General features: G+C 40.2%; 1 protein-coding gene across 1 annotated transcript; it reads left to right on the top strand.

Annotated features, from left to right (window-relative positions):
* Positions 1–6,737: 6,737 nt before the first annotated feature.
* On the top strand, positions 6,738–14,387 carry IL22 (interleukin 22). The gene is made up of 5 exons (XM_022571443.3): positions 6,738–7,690; positions 8,595–8,660; positions 8,772–8,915; positions 9,843–9,908; positions 12,577–14,387. Exons 1-5 carry the CDS (start codon positions 7,505–7,507, stop codon positions 12,682–12,684), a joined length of 570 nt encoding a protein of 189 aa, XP_022427151.1. The 5' UTR covers positions 6,738–7,504; the 3' UTR covers positions 12,685–14,387.
* The last annotated feature ends 10,214 nt before the right edge of the window (positions 14,388–24,601 follow it).

Here is a 24,601-nt window from a genome sequence, read left to right as displayed (position 1 = left end):
AATCTAACTAGTCATTTCTCTTCCACCAGCCCCATCTCCAAGGTTTCTTTTCCCTGCCATTTCCTCTTCTTGGGAAACCCTTCTTCCATGCTTTAAACTGATCCAAATACTGATAGTATTAACAATTTTACTCAAATTCAACATCTTGAAGTCTTGAATGAGTTTCCAGTATCAATTTCTAATCAGGCACCTCTACTGTAATGGTTATAGTTCCATTGTAGCATGTTTTATTCATTTAATGTTATTTTGTACTTGTAGGATAATACTACAAGAATCATTACTCTTCTCTTTGAGTGATCACAGTCTCCATTATACTCTGAGTGCTCCAAAGGAAAGAAATACACCTTATTCATCTGTGCCTCCCTAGTGTCCAGCCCAGTACCTGGGACATAGCAGTTGAATTAAAAATGTTATTGAATCAATTGTATGAATAAGCTTCTTGAGGCCAGGGCCATGTCTTAGTCATTTTGCATCTCTGAAAGCCCAAGACAGTATTAGGCACATGGCAGATATTCGGCAGTCATTAATACATTGAGTTGTCAAGATAAAGAAGTAGGAATTCTCGTGCTTGGAAGGGAGTAGGCTTGAAAAGAGACGAAATCTGGGATGTGTAGGATCAGCTCTAGAAATCAAGGTGTGGCCCTGGTTTTGTCCATGACCTAAGAAGAGAACCCTGAACAGATAGTGAAGGTCGACACTGATCACTTCTTGAGAAGTACAGAACCGAGCAGAAGCCGCCCTGGAAATTATTGCCCAAGTAAGAGAAAAATGTGGACAGGGTCACCGCTGAAAAGGTGTAACTGATTCTGAAGAATGTTAAGAGAACTTTTATTAAACCATAAGAAACACATAGAAAAGGATGTTCTAAGGACTGTGCCAGATAAGAGCCTGAGCTCTTATGGAGCTGATGTTGCAATGAAGAAATGCATGAGGAAATGAATAAATAAAGCAAATTACCCTTTTTCTCTCATTCAGCAACCTGTGCATAGCTCTTTGTCTCTGCTCCATTTCCTGGTAAACCTACTTAGATATTTCCTCTTGGACCCATTCAACTAAATGTTCTAATAGATGATCCCGCTTATGACTTTATTATGTATTGTTAACTCCTCCCTTTTCTAGGCTTTTAAGTATTACAATACTATTTCCATCTGGTTCTTACATTTAATTCCCTCCCTACTCATATAAAGGCCTGTAGGTCAAATTTCTCTAAAGGTACGTTAATTTGCTAATATGAGTTCAATCTCAATTCCAGTTCTCTAATCAGTGTTTAGGTACTTCAGTGTTTCTTCTTAAAGGTAAGCCCGCTTCAGGTTAATCCTAAGGCTACTACAACGCAATTCGTTAGCTGTTACTGTATTTTTTAAAAGTATTAAACATGGGTTCAAGAACCCTTACTTGGTAAAATATTCCAATAGAAACAAAACAGATATTTGTTAAACAGAATGAAATAAATTAGCTTAGTTTATCTGGTTATAAGAATTTGGAGGTAATAACAAAATGGTACTTCTTCTAAAACATACTGCATTTCAGACTTGCACTGATTTAGAGTGACATCTTGTCCAACTGACCTAAATTGGTGATGCTCTGTCCTGTTTATAGCACACACAGCTTTTGAATTAGGACAAAGAAAAGGGAAAGGGGACATGTTCTCAGGATTGACGTTTGTGATATCTTAAAACCAAATCACCTAGGAATTGGAACTGTGTTTGATCAGTTGTATTTTAACAAGTTCAACAGGGTCATGAGAATATAGGAAATGTCTAGTTCACATGGCCCCAAATTTTCTTATCAGAGACTGAGAGGGTCTGGTTAAACTGCACTAAGATACATAGAGTTTTTAATATGAATTTTTAAAGTCATGTTTTAAAATACTATTTAACCTGTGCAAATGACTGTGAGAAACATTAATAATCCTAAAACTGATTAGAGAGTTGGGATAAAAGTTTCACTGATAATAGGCAATTAGCTATGATTTAGAATATCTGGTGATATAAGCAAGGGTGAATTATGATTTTTTAAGACTTATTTACTAGCCAAAATAATCAGTGGAAAGAGAGACTGGGATGGATCTATGGGTTAAAAAAAACCTGACAGTAGAGGGTGGACATTAAGAAGCCAATGTCAAATTCTGTGTTTATGTCCTAGAGTAGCGAGGAACTGCATAAACGTTGCTTTCTTCTATCATTTAAATCAATTTCAGTACTTGGTATTACTAGAGAGGAAACTGTACTCATTTATATTATGACACATCCCCGTGAGTATAGTCTTCCCTTTAAGATGAGGTTAAGTACAGATTCACAAGATTTAGTCCTCAGGAAGGAGAGAAAGGTGGCTATGGTTGACAAGTGTCTTTGTGGGCAGGGTGTTAAGAGGGAGGGTGGACATGGTAGGAAGTTGTCCTGGGTACTGACAGGGTTATACTTGAGCAGAAGTGAAAAGTAAAGGAAGTTCACATTTGGAAACCCCAGTCTCTAGCTTTGTTCTTTGCTAGGTACCTCTATCTCTCCTCTCTACTGAAGTTGAAAAAGGTACATGCTTTTTATGTCCTCAGGAGATGAGTAGCCCACATAGTCTCTTTCTCCAAGCCATCTTGGTACTCATTCACACCCAGGTGAAAGTGATAAATAACAGCTTAAAATCTTACTTCTACTATAATGTAGCTAGGAATTTAAAAAATACACCAGATCTCAGGGATACAATTTTGAAAGACTATCAAAGGGTATAAAAGAAAATCTTCCATAGAAGAGAGATAGATGGTAAATGCTCTGGGATGGAATGAATTTATGTTATAAAGATGCTAATTCTTCCCAAATTAATCTTTACATTAAATGATATTCTAAAGTTTCTGCTGCATTTTTCTAGAAACTTGACAAATCTATTATAAAATTTATGTAAAATATATACAAAAATTTCATGAATAGCTAAGCCAGCCTTGAAAAAGTAAAGAAAAGAAGGTAGACTTTCCTGTCTAGATATAATGACAGTCCTCAGTAATAAAAAATATGGAACTAGCTCAAGAACAAAAAGGGAAAAATAAATAAACCAGTGTAACAAAACAGAGAGCTCAAAGATAGCTACTTATAAATGGGAAATTCACATATGATAAAGGACTCACTGTTTAGTAAACTGTGCTGGGAAAACTGGCTCGCTATGTGGAAAAAATAAAACTGATTCCCTACTTCCCATCATCTACACAAAGGCATTAAAAACCTGATTGTGAAAGGCAAAATTATAGGGTAAATAAAAGAAAAGACAGAAGAATATCTTTGTGACCTAGGGATGGAGGGAGATTTTTACACAAAACCTCGAGAAGCACAAACCATATAATGAAAAATAATGTTTTACATGACATCCAAATTACATTTTCTGTTCAACAAAGGACAAGTAGAAAAAGTTAATAGGACACAAACTGGGAGAAGAGTTGCCTACAACCAAAAAGAGAATAATATATAAAATATACACGGTACTCTTACAAATCATCATCAACAACAACAATAAAAGACCAAAGCCCATTAGAAAAATGGGCAATTGATGTAAAAAATCAATTCATAAAAGGAAACCCAAGTGGCTGCAAATGTATGAAAACTGCTAATTAAAACAACAATGAAGGCTTCCCTGGTGGCGCAGTGGTTGAGAGTCCGCCTGCCGATGCAGGGGACACGGGTTCGTGCCCCGGTCCAGGAAGATCCCACATGCCACGGAGCGGCTGGGCCCGTGAGCCATGGCCGCTGAGCCTGCGCGTCCGGAGCCTGTGCTCCGCAACGGGAGAGGCCACAACAGTGAGAGGCCCGCGTACTGCAAAAAAAACAACAACAATGAGATACTATTTTAAACCTCCAAAAGCTGGTAACATTAAAGCTGGATGATGCCAAGTGTGGGTGGGGATGTAAGAAAGCAGAAAGCGGGCTTCCCTGGTGGTGCAGTGGTTGAGAGTCTGCCTGCTAATGCAGGGAACACGGGTTCGAGCCCTGGTCTGGGAGGATACCACATGCCGTGGAGCAACTAGGCCCGTGAGCCACAACTACTGAGCCTGCGCGTCTGGAGCCTGTGCTCCACAACAAGGGAGGCCGCGATAGTGAGAGGCCCGCGCACCATGATGAAGAGTGACCTCTGCTTGCCACAACTAGAGAAAGCCCTTGCACAGAAACGAAGACACAACACAGCATAAATTAATTAATAAACTCCTACCCCCAAAATAAAAAGAAAAGAAAGCAGAAAGCTTTCTTCACTGATGTGAGAGAGTAAATCAATGCTGCGTTTCTGGAGAGCAATCTGATGTATCTAGTAAATGAATTTATCTCTATGACCCAGTGGACCTACTCCTGGGTAACTGTTTCAAAGATATTCTCTAAAATTACCATTAAAATGACTTGGAAGTGGTTGCTTAGTGCTGTGATGTCTGTGAGTGGTTTAGGTGCCCAACAAAGGGGGGACAAATAAGTCAAATGTGGAGACTCAGTATGGCACGTCACGTTAGAAATAGGAGCTACACACAGCAACGCAGGTAGGTTGCAAGACCACAGTGCCAAGTGAAAGATTAAGAAAGAGAACCATTCCTATAAAATAAAAATACACCCCACCACTAAACAACACTTGCTACTTGCTGCTTTACAAGGATGCATATATATTTAGAAATGTATGTCAAATTAGAGCAGTTGTCTATGGCAGGCTTAGAGGTGGTGGTGGGTGACTGGTGCAGAGGGAAGGAGAATAATGAGGGTGAGATCACACACACACACATGCACACCCACCCAGAAGGAACCTTGTATGGAACAGTGATCATGTGTGTTGTACTGAGGAGTGTGATGAATACAGAACTTTTTACCTGAGATACCTAAAGTCCTACTTCTAGAGAGATGTATACTTTAAAGGAATGCATTGTGGATTTCCAAGCATCGGCCAACGGGTTGGGAAGGAGTGTAATCATGCAGTCAGTGAATATCCATCGCCTGTCGTGTGCCGGGCACCGTTCTGGGTGCTGGGGCTGGTGTGGTGAATGAGACAAAAAAGCCTACTTCTGGCAGAGGACTCTGGTTAGCCCTTCCTGGCATTAGACCAGGTAGATTGTTGCAAATAGCTAAGATCGACTGTGGGTACAGTTTGTCTGGGGCCGGGGAGCAGGACGCTGGGGTTGCCCTTTGTCCGGGGTGGCTTCTGGGAGAGAGCTGAAAATTCACAAAGAAACAACAGCAAAGAAGGCCCATTAATGATATGAAATTATTTAGCCCACAGATGTCTCTAGCTATTTTCACAGAAGCCGTTTTATGCTGTATCTACAATCTCTCCTAATAGCAAATATTGTTGAGAGTCCTTGTATGACTGTTTAGAAATCCACATACAGCTCTAGAACAGATTTTCCCCTTAGTGTGCTTGGTCAAGTTCACTAAAACCTAAGATCTTTGCTCCATTAACACTATCTTATTAACGGTTGTCCATCAGGGCCATATAATGAATAATAGATGTATCACTGCTACTAAAGACTGGTTTGCAAATTTCTGGCATTTTGTTTCACAGCTATTTATTCCTTATGCAGGAAGCTGGCAAGTAGTACTGGGTCAAACCCCAACGTTAGAAGTGCTGTAAAGGCAGTACCCAAATTATCTCCATGCATATTCCCCAAGATACTTAGTAAATTATTTAACTTAATCTATTTATTCATTCAACATGCTCTTACCAAGTCCTTCCTACATGTGTTGCACTGTCCTAAGTGTTGGAGATACAAAGATGAAAGAGAGAGAGAGAGAGAGAGAGAGACTCTTCCCTCAAAAGCATATAATTCAATAATATCAGAACTTATTTTCCCCGGGAACAAAATTATGTATGTTTGTAAGGTTCCCAGGCAAACAAACAAAAGCCTATTTAATCCATTATATTTCTTAACTCTATACATAGGGCTTAACTCTACATAGAGTTAAGAGCTTAACTCTTAACCCTAATGCTAATATAATTATATAGAGAGCTGGACAAAAATGGTCATATCTTATTAACAGGAAATTGGAAAAGAAGAGTTTCCTCATCTTGGGCTCATGAACAACCACAAGAAGATGTGGGCAATGGGTCTAGTTTTTATTTACCTGCCTTAACCTTCTCTTTTTCCTAAGACCACCTTCCCAAATGCTCAGCGTCCTCATGCTGTCCTAAGCCTTTACTGTGGCTCCTTGCCTAGGTCTGTGCCATCTCACAAAATGCTCAAGTTTCTACAATTATTCACATCCCTTCTTTGATGTTCCTGATCTGAACTCGTTGTGAGGAGAAATATCTGATCAAACTACTTTGCACGAATTCACATTCCTTCCCTTAGCAATAGATCAGTGTACTTGCTCCCTGCTCCCACCCATTGGGAGGGTTTCAGTCTAGTTTTTAGGTATTATATAGAATTCAATGTATTTTTAATAAAGTCTACATGTAATAACTAAATTGCAAGATTCTCTTCTTTAGACCTTCATATATATAATAAAAAATGTTATAAGGTTTTTGGAAAATTTTTTTGAGACTTGTGTGTTGTTTAGAAGTAGTGCAGGTAAAATTTTATGATGAACTACTGTATTTACTATATTCTTTTTTTTCAATCTTTATTGAAGTATAATTGCTTGTATTCTTAAAATACTTGCATGTTAAGAAAAATAGCGATCAGATTGTTCAGCATTAATACCTCCAAACTTAAATTGATATTGATTATAATTTAATGAAAAAATTTAAGGTATATTTGCATCTAGTATAATTGTTATGATCACTTAAAAAAAGTCACAGAACGGGAGGAAAACAGTGCTTAGATTAGCCAATACTGTTATTTTTAAAATGTAAGTCTACTTAAGGACTCAGCATATTTTAAAAAATGAGATAAAATTATTTTTTGAAAATGGAATTATCCTCAAGCTGTCATTACTGTTTATTTTAAAGCAGAGGATGTAAGTGCTTTATTTTTGATCACCTCCAATGAGATAAGAATCTATGAAGCTGGTAGGAAAATGAGTTCATGACCAAAATGCTTACTCACTGACTATAGGAAATCAAAAACTATTATACTAAACCTGGAACCTACAAAGCAAAGCAATTGTTTTCTTTGAAAAGTATGTAGGGTTTGGAAAATTTCTGGGATTTGTCTGTACAAGCATCCTCTGGGCCCTAAAAGTGACGTTTTAGGGAAATGCTGGCGTATCAAGTTGGGAAAGCTAGGAAGTGGTGCTTTGCGGGCTCCCATGGTGGTTAGGTAGTTCTCAGAAGACAGCACTGGAAATTAGATAATTGCTGATGTCATATTTTTCACACACACAATTTGGTGTCCTGGGGGCTATAAAAGCAGCATCTTTTACCTTCCCATCACAAGCAGAATCATTGAAAGCAACAGGTAAGTCCTCCAACAAACTTGGTATGCATGCTTGTTTGTTGGGTGTGACACTTCTTGAGACTTACTTTTTTCCTTTATGTTGTTTTTGCTTCTTGTTCTCTTGATACCAGGTTTTCCTTCCCTAGTCACCAGTTGCTCGAGTTTGTGTTGTCTACAATGGCTGCCCGGCAGAAATCTATGAGCTCTTCCCTTATGGGGACCCTGGTGGCCAGCTGCCTCCTCCTCATGGCCCTGTGGGTGCAGGGAGGAGCGGCTGTGCCCATTGTGTCGCAGTGCAGGCTCGACAGGGCCAACTTCCAGCAGCCTTACATCACCAACCGCACCTTCGCGTTGGCTCATGAGGTACTCATCTCACTCTTTCTCTCTTTCTTTTGCATCCTTATCTACCTGGAACCTGAATAGTTCTTAAAGTTTCTTCAGAGCACATCTAAGATCTTTAAGAAACCAACATTTATCTCTACTGGTAGACCAGCCATCATATTCTCTGTCTCTTCTGAGACTTTGTGGAGATCTTCCAATGTACGCCTTTAGGATGCGAACATTGAGCTTTACCCTGAAAGGAGCCATTTAGTAGCTCATCTTACTATTTATTTTTCCCTTTATTCCTCTAAGCATTATTTTATTTTACTTTATTTTATTTTTTGAAGAGAAAGAAAATGACATTTATTGAGCACTTACTATGTTATGAACTCTATGCTAGGAGCTTTAAATCCATTTTTTTTTAAACTGAGGTATAGTTGATTTACAATATTATTTAAGTTTCAGGTGTACAACACAGTGATCCACAATTTTTAAGGATTTATAGTTATTATAAAATATTAGGTATATTACCTATGCTGTACATTATACCCTCATATTTATTTATTGAAGTCTAGTTGATTTACAATGTCGTGTTAGTTTCAGGTGTACAGCACAGTGATTCATATATATATGTATATATATATATATTCTTTTTCAGATTCTTCTCTCTTGTAGGTTATTACAAAATATAGTTTCCTGTGCTATACAGTAGGTCCTTGTTGGCTATCTGCTTTATATATAGTAGTGTGTATATGTTAATCCCAAACTCCTCATTTATCCTTCCTCCCAACACCTGAGCATTATTTTAAACTCATGCACATATCTGAATCCTTTCTTTAGTCCTTATGTGGCTGCTCTGGGGAGAGGGGATAGAGTACAGCTCTACTTACAGACATTTCTTCTAGCTCCTTGACGTCCAGGCACTTAGTCTTTTCTTCTCTTCCAGGCTAGTTTGGCAGATAACAACACAGATGTTCGTCTCATTGGGACCAAACTGTTCCAGGGAGTCAAGGTAAGCCATAGGCATGATGCCACTCGTGGTTATTTGGAGCAGTGGTGAGGATGGGTTGGGTCTCCTGAATGTCGCCTAATATGAGCCCTGCTGTTTCACTTTCACTAACAGATGATGGAGCGCTGCTGTATGCTGAAGCAGGTGCTGAACTTTACCCTTGAAGAGGTGCTGCTCCCCCAATCCAATAGATTCAAGCCCTACATGCAGGAGGTGGTGCCCTTCCTGGCCAGGCTCAACAAAAAGCTAGGCCAATGCGTAAGTTCCTTTCCGAAACTAAGTCCACCCGCTCCCAGGTGCCCCCCCTCCCTCTTTCTTCTGCATGGAGCCCTTTTCTTTCCCACCCTCGTTTGTTGCCCCTCCCATGCTGGCAGTTAGAAGTGCCTCAGTAACACCATTACAGGAATCATTGGGAGTCACAGAATGTTTACTTTTGTTTTAATTGAGTCACACTTTGAGTTGATGGTGATGGACAGGGTCTGAAAGACCACATGGAGCTTATTTGTCCCTGGGAAAAACCAATTCGGGTTATGTGAGATGAGAAGGGAGTTGGGAGCTGTAAGGAAAAATACCAGTTGGTGCAAATGAATCCACTGAGTATAAGTTGATGAAGGGAGGGAACTGGAAAGAGAGAAAGAGGGAAACAAGAAGATTTAATATTTGGTGGTGGGTGGGTGAAGACTGCTGCGCTTTTGATATGGGAAGTGACAAAATCAGAGGTGTGTGAACTCGATGCCTCTGAACATTTAAAACTATGAAAAAAGATTTGAGTGGAGTGAGCAGAGCAAAGGGGGCCTAGTATTTATTGGGGAGGGCCCTGTTCACATAAGATGCTTTATGTATGTTTCTTGTTCTGAGCACGCATTTTTGATGAGGTGCAGTTATGGTTTTATTCTTGACAGGATTTGCATAAACCACTCCACTCTTTCCACAAACTTCAACCTCAGTAGGGTTTCCCAAAAGTGAAGTGAGGTCCCATGTAATAGAAATGACTGGACTTTGGTGTCCAAGGAAATTCAAGAGCTCAGAAAATCTAGGCCACTGGTGAAATCTAGGTCATTGTGGGCAAAATTGCTAAGCACATTAATTCCAGGTGAATGTAACTTACCTCATTTAGGGGCGCTGAGGTTCAAAAAGCTTCAGTACAGCTGTGTTAAAATTGTTACTCTGGTTTTCATTTTGTAGCATATGGAGTGTGACAACCAGAATATCCAGAGAAATGTACAGAATCTGAAGGACACAGTGAAAAAGGTACTACTAATAACTGTTAATGCTAAATCATTTGCTAGAAGAGACAAATGTTGTTTTCCTTTCCTTTCTTTTCTTTCCTTTTTTTCCCCCAATGTCATGATTTTTTACTTGATTCTCCTGCCATTGGGTTGACTATTTAGGTGCATATGTGTTTAGATGTGTCTATATGTTTATAAGTCAATTTCCAAATTTTGCAAATCATAGAATTCTAGAACTGGCTAGGAACTTAAATCATCTAATCTCATCACCCCATATGCCACTCACTGGCAGAGCCAGAATAGAATGCAGGTCTTCTGAATCCCATCCAGGCCAGAAGCAATGGATATTATGTTTAGTCTCATTAATTCTAAGGGAAATTTAAGATTCCTACTGATTCATTTAATTTGAAGAAGCATTTGTTCAAAACCAGAAAAGTGTCTGGGGGTAAATTTATTAGAAATAATTTTTGAAGTCATTCATTTGAAGATTTAAAACTTGGAGAAATATAGCCAGAACAACCATAACAAAAGAGCTGGACGTGCATATAGGATGAATTTCTGGAATGATTGATACTTACATTTAACTGTTATAATATAATACCCAATATCTATTGATTTTAATTTAAAAGCAAAAGTGAACAACCCCCAGTTTCTTTTACACCGTTTCAAATAGAATGAAAATACTAGTAACGGATTCATTATAGGGAAATGAAAGTCCGAGCTGGAAACCCTCTTTTCTTCCTCTCTCATTTTCCTTCCTTTCTAGTCTCCTCCCTCCTTCAACAATGCCCTAGTGAGCATCTATCTGGTATATGTTAGTGTATATTTCGACAGTGAAAGATATTGTCAAGTGGCCTATTTGAGGAAAAGAACAATGGTGGAAGGCTCAGGCCAGCAACTGTGACTCTTCCAAAAACCAGAGGTATGATTAGTAGCAGCAAAAGTGATGATTTGGCAAGCAGGTACAATGAAACCTCAGACACATGAAGGCTCTAGTTGATGGAAGTTTCAGGAACAAGCGTAACCTCAATTCCCCCTTTTTTCCATCTTGATGTTTTTTATAAAAAGTCTTTCTTCCTGAACATGCTTTAATGAACGTGTCTGGCTCTTCCTTTGATAACTGAAGGATTTGTTGTTTTTCATTGTGAAGATCAACTCTCTTTTTATAGAATCATTAGCTAGATGTGGAGGGCTGAATATTAGCATGCCATAGCCAAGAAGTACTTTGTGCTTCTGGTTTGAAAAATCCCTCATGTCGGCTTTCTTTGCTGTCTTTAGAAAAGTGAAGTGTGGGAGAGAAAAATCTGATGGTGACCTGTGTGGGAAAACAGATTTTAAATCTTTTAATCCATTTTGAGAGAATTGACTTTCACGTTTGCAACCGGTTGCCACGTGGAAGAGTGGTTATGCTTTTGTTTTTCCCTTTAGCTCCAGAAAGCATAGTGAGAGGAATGTTATTCAGACAAATCGCAGCATGAGGAAAAACTGGTCAACGCTGTCTGAAACGGGAGGGTTGTCTTGGGGGGTAGTAATTCCATCACTGGAGGTAAAAGCAGAGAGCAGGCTATCGCAGAACTAATGACACACAGTAGGGCAAGAGAAGCTTTAAAATTCTTTATAATCTTGGGAGTCTTTGAGATATAAAAATGATCTCTTGGCATTATGTCAAAGGAAGTATGGAAAGATGGAATGGTGGAAGAAAGCAGGAAGAGAAAGGAGACCGCAATCTAGATGACAGTGATGACTTAGGGTTGTTGTTTTCTTTGAGGTAATCTTGAGCACATTTAATAGATTAGATGAATTTCAGAGGAGGATGATTTGGGCTTGAACTTGGGTTCCCTCACCCATGGAGTTTGAAAGCCTCATTTGCCTGCTGCTTGGAAGGAGGAGGAAAGAAGGGGTGTTAGAAGTCGTATCTGGCCTTCTACTCTTAAAGCAACTGGATAGGATGCATTTGGTATTTTCCCCATAAATGTGAAAACTTGTTTTTTCTACCCCTCGGTCAAGAAAGTGGAAACAGAAAAAGCCCATGTGTATTGGTAATGTGCAGTTTGGATTCAAGGCTGTTTGAACTAAGTGGTTATATGTAACTGATTGGTCATAGACAGTAGTGGGCCTGGGAGGTAGGGCAAGGAGGATGAGTGGCACTCTGGGTCCCCCAGATCCCAGCACAGCCTCTATCTGCTTGCTCTGGTTAGGAGGTGGTTTGAAACATCATCAGCTTAGATTGATGCCCACAGGTGCCCTCTCAGTTCAGATAGCCATACTTTTTTATGGGGTTTTTTTTGTTTGTTTGTTTTGTTTTGTGGTACGCGGGCCTCTCACTGTTGTGGCCTCTCCCGCCGCGGAGCACAGGCTCCGGACATGCAGGCTCAGCGGCCACGGCTCACGGGCCCAGCCGCTCCGCGGCACGTGGGATCCTCCCGGACCGGGGCTCGAACCCGTGTCCCCTGCATCGGCAGGCGGACTCCCAACCACTGCGCCACCAGGGAAGCCCCAGATAGCCATACTTTTAAAGTCTTTGGCAAATCACGTACACTTGCTAAAAGGGTGTTATTACTGATCTTTTACAGAAGGCTAAACCTTGGTTTCTGTCCCAGCAACCTAACCATCTCATCTCCCTCTAATTCGTTTCTCTTTAGAAAACATGGTATAAATGCTGAAATACTTGTGTGTTCTTATTTTCACAGCTTGGAGAGAGTGGAGAGATCAAAGTAATTGGAGAACTGAATTTGCTGTTTATGGCCCTGAAAAATGAATGCACTCGTCCAGGGCAAAGCTCGGAAATGGATAACTAACGCTTCTTGCCTGTTAGAAATAACAGTAAGATCCCCTGAGGTTTTCTTTTATCGAAAGAAAAAGGGGACGCCAAACTCCACAGTCCTGTGTGGATTCTAAACAAAACCCTGCTTAGCTTAAAAAAGAGAATAATGTCACTTGTATCCATACGACCAGAAGGTAGACCTTCCAGGCATAACGAGATCTATTAATAGATAACATTTTATCGTAGTTGGTGTTTTATACACAGAAATTTAATTTTTAAGCAGTTGTCTATTTCCCCACAAAAAAGATTACTTTCCCATCTCTTTAGGGAAAAAGCCCCTAAATAATTTCATTTCCATAATCAATAATTTATATTTATGAATTAATTTATTGTTATAAGTACCTGTCTTATTTATGTCATTTTACTAATATGGGTTTATTTATAGAAGCATTATAAGATATTTCTACTTAATCATAAGGCTAATATTAATATTTATGATAATAATTATGGAGCTATGTATGATATGTTTATTTTATCTCAATAAAAACTTCTGTATCCTAAATCTTGTGGTTTTGTGATTTTCCCCCCTTTAATATTACCACCACCACCACCATCATCATCATCGTGTAATCATTTCTATTTGCTAAATGGGCCCAGAACCTGTATAAATGATTTTATTCCTGACTCTAAGTAAATGAGGTGGCTATTAGTATTATCCACATTTTACGGATGAGAAAACTGAATCAGAAGCATGTTAAAAAACATTGTGTCACTATAAGCAGTGGACCCTTATTAAAGCTAGGTCTACCTGATTTCTGGGGGAATGTGTTATACTACCTATATAGACTTGTTTTTTTTTTTTTTTTCATTTTAACATCTTTATTGGAGTATAATTGCTTTCCAATGGTGTGTTAGTTTCTGCTTCACAACAAAATGAATCAGTTATATATATACATATGTTCCCATATCTCTTCCTGCTTGCGTCTCCCTCCCTCCCACCCTCCCTATCCCACCCCTCCAGGCGATCACAAAGCACCGAGCTGATCTCCCTGTGCTATGCGGCTGCTTCCCACTAGCTATCTACCTTGCGTTTGGTAGTGTATATATGTCCATGCCTCTCTCTCGCTTTGTCACAGCTTACCCTTCCCCCTCCCCATATCCTCAAGTCCATTCTCTAGTAAGTCTGTGTCTTTATTCCTGTTTCACCCCTAGGTTCTTCATGACATTTTTTTTTCTTAAATTCCATATATATGTGTTAGCATACGGTATTTGTCTCTCTCTTTCTGACTTACTTCACTCTGTATGACAGACTCTAGGTCTATCTACCTCATTACAAATAGCTCAGTTTCGTTTCTTTTTATGGCTGAGTAATATTCCATTGTATATATGTGCCACATCTTCTTTATCCATTCATCCGATGATGGACACTTAGGTTGTTTCCATCTCCGGGCTATTGTAAATAGAGCTGCAGTGAACATTTTGGTACATGACTCTTTTTGAATTATGGTTTTCTCAGGGTATATGCCCAGTACTGGGATTACTGGGTCATATGGTAGTTCTATTTGTAGTTTCTTAAGGAACCTCCATACTGTTCTCCACAGTGGCTGTATCAATTTACATTCCCACCAACAGTGTAACAGGGTTCCCTTTTCTCCACACCCTCTCCAGCATTTATTGTTTCTAGATTTTTTGATGATGGCCATTCTGACTGGTGTGAGATGATATCTCATTGTAGTTTTGATTTGCATTTCTCTAATGATTAGTGATGTTGAGCATTATTTCATGTGTTTGTTGGCAGTCTGTATATCTTCTTTGGAGAAATGTCTATTTAGGTCTTCTGCCCATTTTTGGATTAGGTTGTTTGTTTTTTTGTTATTAAGCTGCATGAGCTGCTTATAAATTTTGGAGATTAATCCTTTGTCAGTTGCTTCATTTACAAATATTTTCTCCCATTCTGAGGGTTGTCTTTTGGTCTTGTTTATGGTTTCCTTTGCTGCGCAAAAGCTTTTAAGTTTCATTAGGTCCCATTTGTTTAGTTTTGTTTTTATTTCCATTTCTCTAGGAGGTGGGTCAAAAAGGATCTTGCTGTGATTTATGTCATAGAGTGTCCTGCCTATGTTTTCCTCTAAGAGTTTGATAGTTTCTGGCCTTACATTTAGGTCTTTAATCCACCTTGAGCTTATCTTTGTGCATGGTGTTAGGGACTGATCTAATCTCATACTTTTACATGTAGCTGTCCAGTTTTACCAGCACCACTTATTGAAGAGGCTGTCCTTTCTCCACTGTACATTCCTGCCTCCTTTATCAAAGAAAAGGTGACCATATGTGCGTGGGTTTATCTCTGGGCTTTCTATCCTGTTCCATTGCTATATATTGCTGTTTTTGTGCCAGTACCATACTGTCTTGATTACTGTAGCTTTGTAGTATAGTCTGAAGTCAGGAAGCCTGATTCCTCCAGCTCCGTTTTTCCTTCTCAAGATTGCTTTTGCTATTCGGGGTCTTTTGTGTTTCCATACAAATTGTGAAATTTTTTGTTCTAGTTCTGTGAAAAATGCCAGTGGTAGTTTAATAGGGATTGCATTGAATCTGTAGATTGCTTTGGGTAGTAGAGTCATTTTCACAATGTTGATTCTTCCAATCCAAGAACATGGTATATCTCTCCATCTATTTGTATCATCTTTAATTTCTTTCATCAGTGTCTTATAATTTTCTGCATACTGGTCTTTTGTCTCTTTAGGTAGGTTTATTCCTAGATATTTTATTCTTTTTGTTGCAATGGTAAATGGGACTGTTTTCTTGATTTCACTTTCAGATTTTTCATCCTTAGTGTATAGGAATGCCAGGGATTTCTGTGCATTAATTTTGTATCCTGCTACTTTACCAAATTCATTGATTAGCTCTAGTAGTTTTCTGGTAGCATCTTTAGGATTCTTTATGTATAGTATCATGTCATCTGCAAATAGTGACAGCTTTACTTCTTTTCCGATTTGGATTCCTTTTATTTCCTTTTCTTCTCTGATTGCTGTGGGTAAAATTTCCAAAACTATGTTGAATAAGAGCGGTGAGAGTGGGCAACCTTGTCTTGTTCCTGATCTTAGTGGAAATGCTTTCAGTTTTTCACCATTGAGGACAATGTTGGCTGTGGGCTTGTCATATATGGCCTTTATTATGTTGAGGAAAGTTCCCGCTATGCCTACTTTCTGCAGGGTTTTTATCATAAATTGGTGTTGAATTTTGTCAAAAGCTTTCTCTGCATCTATTGAGATGATCATATAGTTTTTCTCCTTCAATTTGTTAATATGGTGTATCACGTTGATTGATTTGCGTATATTGAAGAATCCTTGCATTCCTGGAATAAACCCCACTTGATCATGGTGTATGATCCATTTAATGTGCTGTTGGATTCTGTTTGCTAGTATTTTGTTGAGGGTTTTTGCATCTATGTTCATCAGTGATATTGGCCTGTAGTTTTCTTTCTTTGTGACATCCTTGTCTGGTTTTGGTATCAGGGTGATGGTGGCCTCGTAGAATGAGTTTGGGAGTGTTCCTCCCTCTGCTATATTTTGGAAGAGTTTGAGAAGGATAGGTGATAGCTCTTCTCTAAATGTTTGATAGAATTCTCCTGTGAAGCCATCTGGTCCTGGGCTTTTGTTTGTTGGAAGATTTTAAATCACAGTTTCAATTTCAGTGCTTGTGATTGGTCTGTTCATATTTTCTATTTCTTCCTGATTCAGTCTTGGCAGGTCCTGCCTTTCTAAGAATTTGTCCATTTCTTCCAGGTTGTCCATTTTATTGGCATAGAGTTGCTTGTAGTAATCTCTCATGATCTTTTGTATTTCTGCAGTGTCAGTTGTTACTTCTCCTTTTTCATTTCTAATTCTATTGATTTCAGTCTCCTCCCTTTTTTTCTTGATGAGTCTGGCTAATGGTTTATCAATTTTGTTTATCCTTTCAAAGAACCAACTTTTAGTTTTATTGATCTTTGCTATCGTTTCTTTCATTTCTTTTTCATTTATTTCTGATCTGATTTTTATGATTTCTTTCCTTCTGCTAACTTTGGGGTTTTTTTGTTCTTCTTTCTCTAATTGCTTTAGGTGCAAGGTTAGGTTGTTTATTCGAGATGTTTCCTGTTTCTTAAGGTAGGATTGTATTGCTATAAACTTCCCTCTTAGAACTGCTTTTGCTGCATCCCATAGATTTTGAGTTGTCGTGTCTCCATTGTCATTTGTTTCTAGGTATTTTTTGATTTCCTCTTTGATTTCTTCATTGATCACTTCGTTATTAAGTAGTGTATTGTTTAGCCTCCATGTGTTTGTATTTTTTACAGATCTTTTCCTGTAATTGATATCTAGTCTCATAGCGTTGTGGTCGGAAAAGATACTTGATACAATTTCAATTTTCTTAAATTTACCAAGGCTTGATTTGTGACCCAAGATATGATCTATCCTGGAGAATGTCCCATAAGCACTTGAGAAAAATGCGTATTCTGTTGTTTTTGGATGGAATGTCCTATAAATATCAATTAAGTCCATCTTGTTTAATGTATCATTTAAAGCTTGTGTTTCCTTATTTATTTTCATTTTGGATGATCTGTCCATTGGTGAAAGTGGGTTGTTAAAGTCCCCTACTATGAATGTGTTACTGTCGATTTCCCCTTTTATGGCTGTTAGTATTTGCCTTATGTATTGAGGTGCTCCTATGTTGGGTGCATAAATATTTACAATTGTTATATCTTCTTCTTGGATCGATCCCTTGATCATTATGTAGTGTCCTTCTTTGTCTCTTCTAAAAGTCTTCATTTTAAAGTCTATTTTGTCTGATACGAGAATTGCTACTCCAGCTTTCTTTTGGTTTCCATTTGCATGAAATACCTTTTTCCATCCCCTTACTTTCAGTCTGTATGTGTCTCTAGGTCTGAAGTGGGTCTCTTGTAGACAGCAAATATATGAGTCTTGTTTTTGTACCCATTCAGCCAATCTGTGTCTTTTGGTGGGAGCAGTTAGTCCATTTACATTTAAGGTAATTATCGATATGTATGTTCCCATTCCCATTTTCTTAATTGTTTTGGGTTCGTTATTGTAGGTCTTTTCCTTCTCTTGTGTTTCTTGCCTAGAGAAGTTCCTTTAGCAGTTGTTGTAGAGCTGGTTTGGTGGTGCTGAACTCTCTCAGCTTTTGCTTGTCTCTAAAGGTTTTAATTTCTCCATCAAATCTGAATGAGATCCTTGCTGGGTAGAGTAATCTTGGTTGCAGGTTTTTCTCCTTCATCACTTTCAATATGTCCTGCCACTCCCTTCTGGCTTGCAGAGTTTCTGCTGAAAAATCAGCTGTTAACCTTATGGGGATTCCCTTGTGTGTTATTTGTTGTTTTTCCCTTGCTGCTTTTAATATGTTTTCTTTGTATTTAACTTTTGACAGTTTGATTAATATGTGTCTTGGCGTATTTCTTCTTGGATTTATCTTGTATGGGACTCTCTGTGCTTCCTGGACTTGATTAACTATTTCCTTTCCCATATTAGGGAAGTTTTCAACTATAATCTCTTCAAATATTTTCTCAGTCCCTTTCTTTTTCTCTTCTTCTTCTGGAACCCCTATAATTCGAATGTTGGTGCGTTTAATGTTGTCCCAGAGGTCTCTGAGACTGTCCTCAGTTCTTTTCATTCTTTTTTCTTTATTCTGCTCTGCAGTAGTTATTTCCACTATTTTACCTTCCAGGTCACTTATCTGTTCTTCTGCCTCAGTTATTCTGCTATTGATCCCATCTAGAGTATTTTTCATTTCATTTATTGTGTTGTTCATCATTGTTTGTTTCATCTTTAGTTCTTCTAGGTCCTTGTTAAATGTTTCTTGCATTTTGTCTATTCTACTTCCAAGATTTTGGATCATCTTTACTATCATTATTCTGAATTGTTTTTCAGGTAGACTGCCTATTTCCTCTTCATTTGTTAGGTCTGGTGGGTTTTTATCTTGCTGCTTCATCTGCTGTGTGTTTTTCTGTCTTTTCATTTTGCTTATCTTACTGTGTTTGGGGTCTCCTTTTTGCAGGCTGAAGGTTTGTAGTTCCTGTTGTTTTTGGTGTCTGTCCCCAGTGGCTAAGGTTGGTTCAGTGGATTGTGTAGGCTTCCTGGTGGAGGGGACTAGTGCCTGTGTTCTGGTGGATGAGGCTGGATCTTGTCTTTCTGGTGGGCAGGTCCACGTCTGGTGGTGTGTTTTGGGGTGTCTGTAGACTTATTATGATTTTGGGCAGCCTCTCTGCTAATGGGTGGGGTTGTGTTCCTGTCTTGCTAGTTGTTTGGCATAGGATGTCCAGCACTGTAGCTTGCTGGTCGTTGAGTGAAGCTGGGTGCTGGCAATGAGATGGAGATCTCTGGGAGATTTTCGCCGTTTGATATTATGTGCAGCTGCGAGGCCTCTTATGGACCAGTGTCCTGAAGTTGGCTCTCCCACCTCAGAGGCACAGCACTAACTCCTGGCTGCAGCACCAAGAGCCTTTCATCCACACAGCTCAGAAGAAAAGGGAGAAAGAGTAGAAAGAAAGAATTAGTAGAAGTAGAAAGAAAGAAAGAAAGAAAGGAGGGAGGGAGGGAGCAAGGAAGGAAGCAGGGAAGGAAGGAAAAAAAGAAAGAAGACAAAGTAAAATAAAATAAAGTAAGATAAAATATAATGAAGTTATTAAAATAAAAAAATAATTATTAAGAGGAAAAAAAACAAAAAAAAACGGATGGTTAGAACACGGAACAAATGGTGGAAGCAAAGCTATACAGACAAATCTCACACAGAAGCATACACATACACACTCAGAAAAAGAGGAAAAGAGGAAAAAATCATAAATCTTGCTCTCAAAGTCCACCCCCTCAATTTGGGATGATTCGTTGTCTAAAGGAGGGAAGGAAGGAAAGAAAGAACGAAGGTAACATAAAATAAAATAAGGTTATTAAAATAAAAAGTAATTATTAAGAAAAAAAACAGGACGGATTGAACCCTCGGAGAAATGGTGGAAGCGAAGCTATACAGAAAAATCTCACACAGAAGCATACACATACACACAAAAAAAGGAAAAGGGGAAAGAATAATGAATCTTGCTCTCAAAGACCACCTCCTTAATTTGGGATGGTTCGTTGTCTATTCATGTATTCCACAGATGCAGGGTACATCAAGTTGATTGTGGAGCTTTAATCCGCTGCTTCTGTGGCTGCTGGGGGAGATTTCCCTTTCTCTTCTTTGTTCTCACAGCTCCCAGGGGCTCAAGCTTTGGATTTGGACCCGCCTCTGCGTGTAGGTCGCCGGAGGGCGTCTGTTCTTTGCTCAGACAGGACGGGGTTAAAGGAGCCGCTGATTCGGAGGCTCTGGCTCTCTCAGGCCGGGGGGGGGGGGGGGGGGGAAGGGAGGGGCACGGGGGCGCCGGGGCGGGGCGGGCCTGCCGCGGCAGAGGCCGGCGTGACGTTGCACCAGCCCGAGGCGCACCGTGCGTTCTCCCGGGGGAGTTGTCCCTGGATCCCGGGACCCTGGCAGTGGCGGGCTGCACAGGCTCCCCGGAAGGGGGCGTGGATAGTGACCTGTGTTCGCACACAGGCTTCTTGGTGGCGGTAGCAGCGGACTTAGCGTCTCATGTGTGTCTCTGGGGTCCGCTCTTTTAGCCGCGGCTCGCGACCGTCTCTGGAGCTCCTTCAAGCAGCGTTCTTAATCCCCTCTCCTCGCGCACCAGGAAATAAAGAGGGAAGAAAAAGTCTCTTGCCTCTTCGGCAGGTCCAGACTTCTCCCCGGACTCCTTCCCGGCTAGCTGCGGCGCACTAACGCCCTGCAGGCTGTGTTCACGCCGCCAACCCCAGTCCTCCCCCGGTGCTCCGACTGAAGCCCGAGCCTCAGCTCCCAGCCCCGCCCGCCCCGGCGGGTGAGCAGACAAGCCTCTCGGCTGGTGAGTGCCGGTCGGCCCTGATCCTCTGTGCTGGAATCTCTCCGCTTTGCCCTCCGCACCACTCTTGCTGTGCTCTCCTCCGCGGCTCCGAAGCTCCCCCGCTCCGCCACCCGCAGTCTCCGCCCGCAAAGGGGCTTCCTAGTGTGTGGACACTTTTCCTCCTTCACAGCTCTCTCCCGCTGGTGCAGGTCCCGTCCCTATTCTTTTGTCTCTGTTTATTCTTTTTTCTTTTGCCCTACCCAGTTACGTGGGGGATTTCTTGTGTTTTGGGAGGTCTGAGGTCTTCTGCCAGCGTTCAGTAGGTGTTCTGTAGGGGTTGTTCCACGTGTCGATGTATTTCTGGTGTATCTGTGGGGAGGAAGGTGATCTCTGCGTTTTACTCTTCCGCCATCTTCCCGGAAGTCCCCTATAGACTTATGTTGATTCAGCATGTGATTCTGAAAGGAAAAAGGTAAGACATTGTAAAGAATCCATCTGCCTCATTAGCAGTTTGCTAAAAGGAAGGAGTAATGCTGCTGGGGGAGAAATACACGTCACCTCTATTGCTGTAGATGAACTGCTTTTAGTTCTATGTTGAGCTTGTTAGGAAGGGCATCCTCCAGTTTTCCTGTAAGTCAGGGAGGTAAAGGGGAAGCTGACTGAGTCTGGGGAGTCTTATCTGCCAGTGGAGTTTAGCCCTGATAGAGAAGTCTGTGAGTGGAAGATGAGCAAGATATCATGAAGCACACATGAGGGGGGAAAGCTGGATGTCTTCAAGATTTGTACAGTGGTACAGAGAAGAGAGAGGAGAGATAGAGATAAAAGTTGGACTAGTTCTGTCTAGAATAATGGACAAATGACATCAGCACTGAAGCATGTATAGGTCTTTCCATAAAAGGCAAAAGCCAGTGGTCAGCTGTCTAAAGTGTTTCCTTCTCCATAAAATCAGGAACCCTGGGACTATTCTACAGGTCACTCACCAATTATTTGCCAAGTTCCTGCAGGATGAGGTCAAGACTGGTGATGATTAAGTTATAGAGAACAAACAAGTGGTAACCCGTGGGGAGGGGGAAGAGGGGAGGGGCAATGTAGGTGTAAGGGAGTAAGAGGTGCAGACTGTTAGGTATAAAATAAGCTACAAGGATATATTGTACAACATGGGAAACAGTGAATATTTTATAATAACTATAAATGGAGTATAACCTTTAAAAATCATGAATCACTAGATTGTACATCTGTAATTTATATAATATTGCACAGCAACTATCCATCAATTAAAAAAGACTGGTGGTGATTGTGAGCACAAATGTAAATTGCACATTCACTCGTGGATAAAGCGGAGTTAATACTTTTGGGTATGGGCTCCAAATGCTTAAAGGTACCAAAGCTAAGCTTCAGGGTTGATGGGATGAGAATTATTTCTGGGATAAGCTGAGGTTTAGTATTCTTTCCTCTCTTCTTCCAAATGAGTCTCAGTGTAATGGTCTGAGAAAAATTTGGTATCGTACTTATTTTTGACCAGTCTTCTAGAAATCGAGCCATAAATGGAAGAATACCTTTAAAATTGGTCCTAGGACAAGGAGTCTGAAATAAAGAGATTTAAAAGTTCCGAATGCCAATGGACATAAGTCATGAGGTGCCAGGATCCTCTTCAAGTCTGGAGGGAAGTGCTGATAAATTTGGCAGCGACATGAAATAGTTCAAATTCCTCATAGGGAGTCTTGACGTAATCATTGGCAGCTGTTTGGCATCCGTGGCAGTGGCTAGCATTTGGCTGGCACTGTCAGCACTGCTCTTGTTCTTGGCATTGGCAGAAGCCTTGGATGCCTCCTCCCCCAGCGCTAGATGGTAACACCCAGGTATTTCAGAAGACTAATTTGTGAGCTTGTGTGAGACCCAAGCCCCCTGAGACACAAACCAGCATTTAGGACTGAAGAGAAGCCATTGGAGGGTTTCAAGTGTGGGAAAGACTTGATATGACTCATGTTCCATAAATATCACTCTGGCTGCTGGGTGGAGAATAGGTCTATAGAAGGGTAAGAATAGAAGCAAGTCCAATGCAATCGTCCAAGGAGAAAGTGGTGATTGTACTGAAGTACATGGGGGTAGAGCCAGAGAAAACTCGTTGTGACTGTGACACTCGGCTTGGTTGCCTGGGACATATGAGCTACGTATGGAGCCGATTCACTAACAGGAAAAGTGTTAGTTTTTCTCCTGGTTTTTCATTTATACTATAATATTCATTCATATACAGTGCTTCATATAGGAATGAAAGTAAAGACAGTGATTTTGCCCTGAAAGCAGGTTAAAATGTTAAGATTTGAGTGCAGTTAAACGAGGAGAGTGCAGTGATACCAAGGGTTGAAAGCTGAGGTCCTATGTCCCAGAGGCAACCATCAATATAGTGACTTTATCTTTAAAATCGACTTCAAGGAATGTTTATTGTTGAAAAAAACAGGTAGGCAAGGCTGGGATGACTGATCCTAATTGCCTAATTGTATTACTGCTACACCCTGAGGGCTAGGTAGACTGTAACTGGACCAAAGGGGTTCACTGGATTGTCTTGTCAACTTGCTCAACAGTCTCATCAATGAAAAATTGCATCAACCCAAGAGAGACAGGATCCTCAAGAACTCCATTTCTATAGGAATGAGGTTTAGTCACTTTACCAGGTGAAGGACTCCATCCAGTGAAGGTGCAGGCAGGAGGTAAGAGGAAAACGGAATGGGTGGTGGAAGAAGGAATTCATGATTATTATTTTAGGTCCTGTGAACAGCTATAAAAATAGGAACTACAGCAGATTGGTTTCTGTTATTCATTCTTTGTCCTTGTTTCTCCTCCTCCTCCCTCCCCTCTTACATGAAGAGTGCTAATGGGGACTGATATTTCAGTTTTCAGGTGGAACTATGACCACATTTACATCATCCCTACAGTGTAGTTGATGAGATTCTGAGTAGTTCCTGTGCTGGAAACAAGCATTTTTCACCTGCACAAAGAAAAGAGTGGGTGCTGAGGACAGAAAGAATGGATTATGCCAATCTGGCCCTCTACATCCATCCTCTGTTCTTTCCCACTCTACTTTGTCCCCAGAGAAGCTGACATACACGAATTGCCCCCTATATGTGCTGGCTGCCTGGCTTTTGATTGCATTTGGCAAGTGAAAAGAAGTTAGCAGGAAATTGAAGGAAGAGAATAAAGTTAGGATTTGTATTCCTCTGGAATCCTCTGGCCAAGTTGCCATGCAGGTTGGTTGTATATTCTACCCAAAACCTCAGCTCCTTGCAGACAGCCCTGTTCCATATAGTTCTCTTTCCTGGTTCCGGAAATTGCTCTCCACCCTGTTCACTAGCAGGCTTCCATCTATTCTTAGCTTCAGGGCATCCCATTACTTCTTTATAGGGTTCCTTAAACTCTTTCCACACCTTAAAAAACGCCAATCCCTTATTAAACTTTTTCAAATGCAATATTGTAAATCAACTATACTTTAATAAAAAAAAATTTTTAAACATAAGTTGGTGCAACCACTATAGAAAACAGTATGAGGTTCCTTACAAAACTTAAAATAGAGCTGCCATATGATCCAGCAATCCCACTCCTCGATATTTACCCAGAAGTGATGAAAACTCTAATTTGAAAAGATACATGCACCCCAATATTCATAGCAGCATTACTTACAATAGCCAAGACATGGAAACAACCCAAGTCCCCATCAACAGACGACTGGTTTAAGAGGATGCAGTATATACATACAATGGAATGTTACTCAGCCATAAAGAGAGTGAAATATTGCCATTTACACCAACATGGATGGACCTAGAGATTACCATATTAAGTGAAGTAAGTCAGGCAGAGAAAGACAAACATTATATGATATCACTTATATGTGGAATGTAAAAAATAAAACAAATGAATCTGTATACAAAACAGAATCACAGACATAGAAAACACACTTTGGGTTACCAAAGGGGAAAGGGAGGGGGAGGAGGGACAAATTAGGAGCATGGGATTAACAGGTACACACTACTATACATCAAATAGATAAGCAAAAAGGATTTACTGT

This window comes from Delphinapterus leucas, chromosome 11 (assembly GCF_059928025.1).
Source record: "Delphinapterus leucas isolate spDelLeu-1000000601 "Yukka" chromosome 11, BTC_Dleu_Yukka2, whole genome shotgun sequence".
NCBI classification, from domain to species: domain Eukaryota; kingdom Metazoa; phylum Chordata; class Mammalia; order Artiodactyla; family Monodontidae; genus Delphinapterus; species Delphinapterus leucas.
This window is presented reverse-complemented; position numbering and strand designations above follow the sequence as displayed.